We start from the raw sequence: 9,722 nt of genomic DNA, 5'->3' as shown, positions 1-9,722 counted from the left end.
GCTGGACTGAGAATGGTCCACCAAGCAAAAATATCCAGCCAACAGTGGGCAGCGTCCTGTGACCACTGATGAAGGTCTAGAAGATGACCGACTCAAACAGCAGCAATAGATGAGCGATCGTCTCTGACTTTACATCTACAAGGTGGACCAACTAGGTAGGAGTGTCTAATAGAGTGGACAGTGAGTGGACACGGTATTTCAAAACTCCAGCAGCGCTGCTGTGTCTGATCCACTCATACCAGCACAACACACACTAACACACCACCACCATGTCAGTGTCACTGCAGTGCTGAGAATGATCCACCACCTAAATAATACCTGCTCTGTGGTGGTCCTGACCATTGAAGAACAGGGTGAAAGCAGGCTAGAAAGGTATGTAGAGAAACAGATGGACTCCAGTCAGTAATTGTAGAACTACAAAGTGCTCCTATATGGTAAGTGGAGCTGATAAAATGGACAGTGAGTGTAGAAACAAGGAGGTGGTTTTAATGTTATGGCTGATCGGTGTATATATGTGTATGTGTGTGTGTGTGTAAAAACTGCAACCTTCTTAAGCCCAGCTGAGGTTTATGTCTGTGAATGTTCATCAACATTTAAAATATTAAATAAACGAGGCAAGAAAATGACTCATGGGTGGGCGTCAAACCGCTGCTTATCACTAGAAATATCAGCCGCATATCATTAGCAAGAAAACACTAGATGCTCCTCAGTCCACTTGGGATAACGTTCTGTGGACTGTTTTTTTCTTGTTGTAGGAGCATTAGACCAACAGTTAAGATTGACAGTAAACTTGGACGACCTACCATTACTGACAAAACAATGATTTTAACTCAGAATCTACTGTACAATCATCTGTCCATGACCTTAAATGAGTAGCAGTTCACATGATTTTATGACATTTTGTTAATAAGAATTAATTCTAAAACATGGTCATTATTTCCCACAGTCAAACAAGCATTACATCACCATGGGCTAAGAGGCTGATGTACAAAAAATAAGCGCCTGCTCCTGCTTTATTGTCGTCTAGCAACAGACTTTAGTCATGCCAGTTTAAGCCCATGGAAATGTAAAAGCTCACTTGACCGTAGACGGTGTCACCCATGGTCACATTTCTTGCAGGTTCTTGGACTGCATCAGCATGCATTCACAATTTGAGCTTTCTTTCTTATCTTGGCAGGAGATCACTGTTGTATGTATTTTTAATCGGCTTTAATTGGCTTAGTAAGTCTGGGTCACAAAATAAATGGCATAATTTACATTTCTACACTAATTAAATCTGTTTTTCCATTAATATATTTATCAGAGAACATTTTGTCATTCTGTCTGTATAGAATAAGTAACACCAGCTCATTTTATCCATGTACTTATCCAATCAGACAATCAAGTATCAGCAGCACAATGCATAAAGTCATACAGCTATGGATCCAGAGCATCAGTTAATGAAATTATACCCAAGCGACTTTGGCCAGGTAAGGTTTGAAAGTCAAAAACTGGGTAAACCTGACAGAGAGGCTACAGTGACAATAACCAACTCGTGCAACTGTGGTGAGCAGAACAACATCTGAAGTCCTGAACATCTTTAGACTCTGAAGACCACTTCAGACTCCACTTCTGCCAACCAAGTACAGAAATCTAAGGTTGGAGGGTGCAGGCTGACCCGCTACCTGACCTAAGGAACCCTAACTTTTACCACAAAGTAAGGTGAAAATTTGGTGTAATCAACATAAATCCATTGAAGCAACCTTATTTGTGTCAACAAATCAGATGTGTAGGGGCAGTTTATTAGAACCCTCTTACACCAACCAAGCATTAAGCCTTAGCACAGAACTGTTGCTGACCATGTGCAGCTCCTAATGGGTACAATTTACCATCTTATAATGGTCACTTAAAGCATAACAATGCACCCCAGATCGGAAACGTTAGACCATAATGTGCAATAATGCATGCAGTACAACATTGTGCCATATTGTCAACATGGATGGAAGAAATATTTCCATATTTCCATCACCTTGTGGAATCCATGCCACTCTGAATTTAGACTGCTTTGAAAGCAAAGCAAGAGGCCAGTCCTGCTCAGTATGCATTGAATTGATGCCGACTTGAACAGTAAACAGTGCCAACCAGCCGACCCCCCTATATAAAACATGCGTTTGTTATAGAGACGATCATTCAGAGTTAAATAATTACTTTGCCTCTTTAAGTCTAAGAAAGAAAACGAGACAAATATGCACTCACTTTAGATATATTTATATTTGACCCACTGAAGTTTTTTTCTCAATTTAAGAGACAGAAGAATCAGCTGCTCACCTGCGCGCTGCCCAAAGTCCAGAGAAGAAGTTGGATAGAAAAGCACAGTGCTGGCAGCATGGTCAGTCTAAAAATAGTCATCGAAGAACCAACCTGATCTCTGGAAAAATGCACAGTATATCCTATTTGATGCTGTTCTTTATTTTAGATCAGGACTAGAATTGTGCAGGTGGTTCTGAGCTGTGCGCACCAAGTAACCGCGTCTATAGGAAGTCTGTCTTTAATCTCTCCGCAATTTACGCACGGGTAGTCCTCGGGTTTACATGCATTATACAAAAGAAATGCAAAGACATGCATGTACTACACCTGTTTTCTGAAATACGCGTCTAAAATAAAAAAATACATATTATTAAATAAGTAAAAGGCGAACGCGTCTGTGCAATGTGATGCGCAAAACATCTCCATCAACCTGCTGGAGTTTAAAGAAATCAGCACATCATCGATGCAGGGATGTATGGAATTGCAGTTCTGAGTTCTGAGTCTGCAGCCAAAATCAAGTGACGATCCCTCTGCGTGATGCTCATGGGTACAGACAAAGAGAAATGGAGTTAAGCAACGAGAGAAAGAGAGACAGAGAGAGAGAGAGAGAGAGAGAGAGAGATCTGCAGGTCTAAAATCGTTTTGACACGGTGGCTTTAGCCAAATACACTCAATTTAGAAGAAATTACAAATCCAATCACACCCCACTGAGAACACAGCTAAAGAAAATAGTTTAAATAACATGCAGGGTGGTGATTCATCACTCAGAATCCATTTATCGATTCTCAATGGCTCCATCTCCATCACACGCTGTCCATGCTGGCCAGATAAACGAAGTGCTTTTGTCTGGGTTCTGCAAATGTCACCATCATTCACTCCCTCATATCTCTAACAAGTCATCTTAAAGAGCATGCACACACTGTTTGGCTAAAGGTATGTGTCATCAGTGTACATCAGTTCTATGCAGAAACAGCACAGATGTGCAGAGTTCTCTGGGCTTGAGCTTATTTCAAATGGACCGAAAGACAATGGAAATGTGCGCTGTCAGATAAATACTGTGTTAATGTTGATGTCATTACAAGAACATAATAAAAACTGACTGACTTGCGTACACCACATTCTTACCTGAATAACCTGATGTTAGTGGATAATGCAAAAAAGGCTGACCTGTGGTGAGAACAAGTGATGTGCTACAAAACATGCAATTAGAGTTTAATTAGAGCTCTAATAACTAAAGTAAGACTCTGTACAGGCCACTTAATGTTAGCAATATGTATTCCAGTAGAAAACCTGGCGAACCAAAATTTGTCCATCAGACTGCCAGATACTGAGAAAACAAATCAAGTATCAGAATTTATTTTGCCCTGCAGTCCTGACCTGTCCCCAAGAGAGAATGTGTGGGAGAGAGAATGCAACTGAGCACACCTTAAGAAGTATTTGCAAGAAGAATGGGAGAAAAATAACAACTGAAACATGGCAACATTACACAGTAGTATAGGCTTTACTGTCCCATTTTTTTGGAATGTGTTGCACGCCTGAAATGCAAGAATAAATGTATACTAACAAATGAAATAAAGCTTTTTTTCATATGGTCCCAACTTTTTCTGATTTGGGGTTGTAAAAACAATAGCTACATATTTATAATAAAACCAGATGTGATCTGTGGATAAGTGTATATACTAAATTATTATTCTTCTATTATTATTTCTTGCAATTAATTTAGATTTTAAAACACATTTTTGTTTATACTTTTAAATGCAATCACATTTATTAAAACAGTCAAACTGTCATTTCACCCTCTCTTCAGTACAACAGTGCCCTCTAGTGGTGATTTTATAAGAAAAAAAGATTATATAAGAAATAACCAGTATGTAACCAAATGTTGATGTTTTAATAACACTTCAGTTTCCAGTAGTGCCCAGCTCCAGCAGATGTGATAAACAGGGGAACAAAAGGATGAAAATACAAATACATCAATGAAGCACAAACTTCAGCAAGTGCCATCAAGTGACCATATGGACAGCAGTTCTCAAGAACATCCTGTCTTCTGTTTGAATCTTCAGGTTCCTAATGGATCGTTTATTATTCCTCTAATTGTACCATCCGTCTTGTTGCTGGCCATGCTGTTCCTCTTTTACCTTTAAAACTTTCAAGCAATAATATCATTTCCAATTAATTGGTTCTTCTAATCATGTGTCCAAAAGGAGAGCTTCTTCTAGCTCCTTCTATTCAGTCAACCTAGGGCTGTGGATACAATGAACTTCGAAAGGTGACATATTTATTTCTAATAAAGAGTACACTTTAATACTCTTTTAGGCAAACGTGCATTTGATGCTTATGCATCAAAAATAGTTGTTCTGGTTGCTTTTAGTTGCCCAAATTCTTATTCTATGAACTATTCTGTACGTACTAAGATATAAAACTACACAAATAGAACAAGAATTAAAAGAAGACTGAGCAGTTTACTTGCAAACCCTAATCAAATGATCATTTTAAAGGTTATTAAGGCAAAAGGATGTTCCACCAATTACTGAGGCTGGAGGTTAAATAATAATGCACATTGACATTTGCCAAAATACTTGTGTTTTTAAAATTGCTTGTATGTAGGCCTATCAATAAATATTCTTATATTTTCATTCAATCCTACACATCACCATAGTACATTTTAAGATAAGGGGGTTAAATATTTCTGATTGCAACTGTAGCTAGTAATTAGATTAGAGAAAAAGTAAATTGTGTTACAGTTATTATTATTTGCAGTGCGTTATTGACAGCTTGATAGTATTTTACCACAGTGATACCTAATCTGATATTGGTACTGAGGTCAGGTTTGGGTAGGGTGACAGCATTAGTGTGCACGACAGGTGGTTGTGGGCTCCACCTGTCGCACCCGCATCAGGGTAAAAATAAAAACCCTACAAAGTTTAATAATAAGATGCGCTGAACTTTGCCATACATGCGCGTGCACGTGCGCAACTTAAAGAAGGGGAAAGTTTACAAAACGATAAATGAAATGCACATGGACTTAAACTTGCTCCGTGCGTGCGTGCGTGCGTGCGTGTTTATAAATACACCCCCCTCCTCCAGAGCTCCACCTGTGTCTGCCCCACATGGCGGGGTCCCGCTTCAGTCCCAGAAAGGATTCGTTATGCCAGCAATGGCACGCGCGAGCGGAGCTGCACCGTATCCGCGTGCTATTTTCACCGCTCGTTATTAAAGCGAAGAGCGCAGAAAGACGCGCGCGCCTGCAGTCCTGCGTCTGGTTATGAAATCTACCGACACCGAGCGCACCGTGTTCGGCGCGTGCGATGCCCCGTCAGAGCGCGAGGATCCGGATGATCCGGACAGCAGCAGTGAGACAGAGGCGGAGGGCACGCGGAGAGCGCGGTTCGGTCCTCTCGGTGCGCGCGCCAGGCTGATCGGGGTGAATAAACAGAGGCAGGCGGCGAACGCGCGCGAGCGGGACCGCACACACAGCGTGAACACGGCGTTCACGGCACTGCGCATGCTCATCCCCACCGAGCCCGCCGACCGCAGACTGTCCAAGATCGAGACGCTCCGACTGGCATCCAGTTACATCGCGCACCTCGCTAACGTGCTGCTGGTCGCGGAGAGCGGTGGGCACGGAGCACCGTGCACCCGGTACCGGGACAGTGTTGTGCACAGCAGCGGTGCGCTCAGACCGATTTGCACCTTCTGCCTCGGACACCAGAGGAAAATGGTAAGTACGAACCACAGACAAGTTCAAATGATATGTTTTGTTGAGCCTTATATTTAAATAACCAGTTGTTATTATAAAGAGGGTAGCCCATGCTCAGAACTACAATGACTCAAACGAGGCAAACAAGGCAGTGACATGGTACAGTGCATGTTGTCCTGGTATGTGTATCAGGTGTAGCAGTGTTGTTGGGAATCACCTCAGTGCCAATGCTAAATCATAAATGCAAAACCAGCAGCATCCTGTGATCGGAAATGACCCAGTTATAAGACTATATCAATATATATTTTATTCATTTGAATTTTAACGCCATGCTTTACACACTTTGGTTACATTCAATAGTTGTTCTGGTGGCTTTTAGTTGCCCAACTTCTTATTCTCTGAGCTATTCTGTACGTACTAAGATGTAAAACTACACAAATGGAACATGTATTCAAAACAAGAGAGACTGCGATGAGTTTTCTTGTGACAAAGCCAAAACAGATGATCATTTTTAAAAGTTATTCATTATTTATGTCAAGGTGCGTTTTCAAAATTGCTTATATCTAGGCACGGTGGCTCAGTGGGTAGCACTGTCCCCTCACAGTAAGAAGGCCCTGGGTTCCACCCCCAGGTGGCGTGGCCCGGGTCCTTTCTGTGTGGAGTTTGCATGTTCTCCCTGCGTGGGTAATTACTGGTTACACAGGATTCATTATGTCAAACACGGTCATGGACAATTTTGAATCTCCAATTCACCTCACTTCATCTCTTTGGACTGAGCGAGAAAACCCACACAGACATGGGGAGAACATGCAAACTCCACACAGAAAGGACCTGGACCGCTCCACCTGGAAATCGAACCCAAGACCTTCTTGCTGTGAGGCGACAGTGCTACCCACTGAGCCACCGTGCTGCCCATTGACACACTGTGCATGAAAAAAGAAAACTGTACACCTACAACCAGTACTAACAGGGTATGTGTTCTTAATAAAGAGGCCAGTAAGGATTGAAAAATCCCACTAACATTGCTACACCTGATACACTAAAAAACAGACAAACAAAAGGTGGCAAATACGTTCATATCAAGGCACTGTAACTATAGCAGCAGATGATGTTTCCCCCGATAACCATAGTACTATAAGATGCTAACCATTTGGCTGGCGAGTCTATCATGCTTTCTGTGTGAGAAATGAAGGTTGTAGTGGAATGAAGGGGTTCCTCCGGCTAGTAAAAGGGACATAAACAAGGCCCTGTGTCTTTCAGATGACTGTAAACAAATCCAGCTCTGTCTAATATTATGCCTGTTTCCATCACATTGCTATAACTTCTGGTTTATTGTGCTATACCATGTAATAAAAACAATTGAATTTTGACCTGTGCATCTTTAACAAAATGGTAAATGTGTAACTCATGTTGGCTTTACATTCACTCTGCCAAAGTCTGCTCATACCCATAGCATAAAGAATAGCATAATACATTATAAGTATACAGGTGTGTTAGCCTTAGTCCTAAGCATGTCTCGGCAAGAGCCAGATTTTTCATTATTTAGCATAATTAACAGACTGGTATGTGTATGGCTTTAGTTAAGTTTAATCAAGTTTAGTTTAAACTACGAGGGAGTTAAAAATCCAGTCCAACACAATCACCATTCAGTGCCTCTGAGTGGTACCAGGAATTGTGAGGTTCGCAGATGTTCAAGAAGCAGGATAATCATGATCATCGTCATTTTCATAATTAACCATTACTTTATCCTGGTTAGGGTCATGGTGGGTGCGGGAATCACTGGGCGCTATACAGTATAACACCCTGAACAGGACACAATCCGTTACAGGGCCTCGGCCATACCCTTCCCCATCCTTGCCATCTATATGTATATGTCTACATGTAGACGCGTGATTGGCCAATAGCACAGTTGGGGATTATTATTATTGGGGCTAGCGTAACTTGGGAAACACTGGTACAAGATGGTACAATTGTTAAGCACTAAATATAGAAGATATTTTTAGTTAACAAAAAACTGTCCCTAAGTAACTGATGAGAATATATAACTAAATATACAAATGAAATTATTACAGATTTTCTTTAAACTCCACGGAGCTGTCAGCAGGTCCAAGGTCAATGACATGACCTACAGGAGCTTATCTGGAGAATTAGAAGTCACATATAGAGACCTGAAGCATTGTGTTAAATTGCTGAAATGGGTAAAGCAGCAGGTATAATATGTATATTATAAATATTAAAATATTTAAAATAGAATGGTATAAAGGGAAGAACTAAAATGTATGATGTATATGAATATTAAAAGTGCACAAGAAACCATATTATGCTCAGTGGATATACACTAACAAGCCAAAGGATTAACACACAGGCATCGGAACTGCACATCAGAACAATGGAAGAAGGCTTCTTCTAATGTGGCTCATACATGTATATCAAACTGGTAGAATTCCAGGATTATAAATATGCAACCTGTTCCCCTTTAAAATGAATGATCAGTAAAAATGGTCAAATGCAAAACTTAGTACAAATGGTAGCATTTGGTTATTGCTGCTAAAAGTGGCACCACCGGTTATTAAGCTTAGGGGCAATTACCTTTCCGCAGGAGATTTTGGTGGGTATTTAGTGTCTGAGCTTTCACCTTCAACCACTGTTCCTCTTTGCTGATGTTAAGTTTTTGGGACACGTACAGTATGAACACCCACAATTTTGCCTTATTGGAACCCTGTTAGTTGCCTTATTAAAACCAGCTTTAAAATCTCACATATTAAAGTGTAAATTTGAAAGTAAATAATGCTTTTTTTTTCTATTTCACAGATGCGAGCTGGGGACAAACCAGGTGTTTGAGACCTCGTCCTCCTCAAGCTGTTGAACGTTTACATTTAAAGACTCTCATATCTTACAGGGACAAAAAGGCTTCTTGTGTAATTTTCTCAATCCTGGAGGACAGATGATGACAAATCACACACTGAAATGCACTTTCTTTTTCTCATCTGAGTTTACTAAAGTCTTTGCCCCTGTGTGAATGTAATTAGAGCTGGGTGTGTAAAAGCAGCACCTGGCATGAGCTTATTTCAGATGTAGTCAGTAAAGCCCGAACCAGCCTCTCCTTAAAAAACAGCACAGTGTGTGTCAGTCCCTCATGCGTCACATGACAGTAACCCAAACCCCAACGTGCTGCAGTGGTTGCTGTCAGTACAGAGTGGTCCACTGTTGCCAGATTGGGTGCTTTAACATTTAGCTAAACTAATAAAACTAGCCTTAAAGGTGACAGGAGCAAACGACAAGCACAGCTAGATGTGCTATATAATTAAACAAGAATAGAAAGGGGTCAAGGGCAGTGAATTTTGGATGTTTAGTGAATACTCAGAATGGTACTGTTCTGAATATTAAAAGGTAAAGCTATGTGAGAACTACTATAAGAAGATTTATCAACCTTTCAAGTAATCCAACTGTATTATAATCAGAGGTGCATAGTAACACTCCTATGAGCACACTATTACATGTTATTTTGAATATTGAATGTGTTCTTGTTAGGGTCACTATTCAGGGTATGAATTAATCAAACCATTATTAAAAATGTTATAGTGCATGTGCAGGAACCAGTAAGTCATTTGGGATTGTTTATGCATTTTAAAGTAGGGAAACATACAGTAAAACATAACATTGCACCATGTTCATTCAGTCTGTGTCAACATTACAGGCTTGGTAAATATACCAAAACACTAAAACCAGTAATAAC

General features: G+C 40.5%; 1 protein-coding gene across 1 annotated transcript; it reads left to right on the top strand.

The window, feature by feature from the left end:
* Positions 1-38: 38 nt before the first annotated feature.
* On the top strand, positions 39-9,345 carry LOC134304261 (transcription factor 15-like; the record flags this gene model as incomplete). The annotated part of the gene is made up of 3 exons (XM_062989857.1): positions 39-53; positions 5,522-6,007; positions 8,798-9,345. Coding segments are annotated over 3 exons (531 nt in total), but the record flags the coding sequence as incomplete, so codon positions are not given.
* Positions 9,346-9,722: the final 377 nt, after the last annotated feature.

The sequence above is a fragment of the Trichomycterus rosablanca genome, chromosome 27 (genome assembly GCF_030014385.1).
Source record: "Trichomycterus rosablanca isolate fTriRos1 chromosome 27, fTriRos1.hap1, whole genome shotgun sequence".
Classification (NCBI taxonomy): domain Eukaryota; kingdom Metazoa; phylum Chordata; class Actinopteri; order Siluriformes; family Trichomycteridae; genus Trichomycterus; species Trichomycterus rosablanca.
The sequence above is the reverse complement of the archived record's forward strand: the minus strand, read 5'-3'. Positions and strand labels throughout refer to the sequence as shown.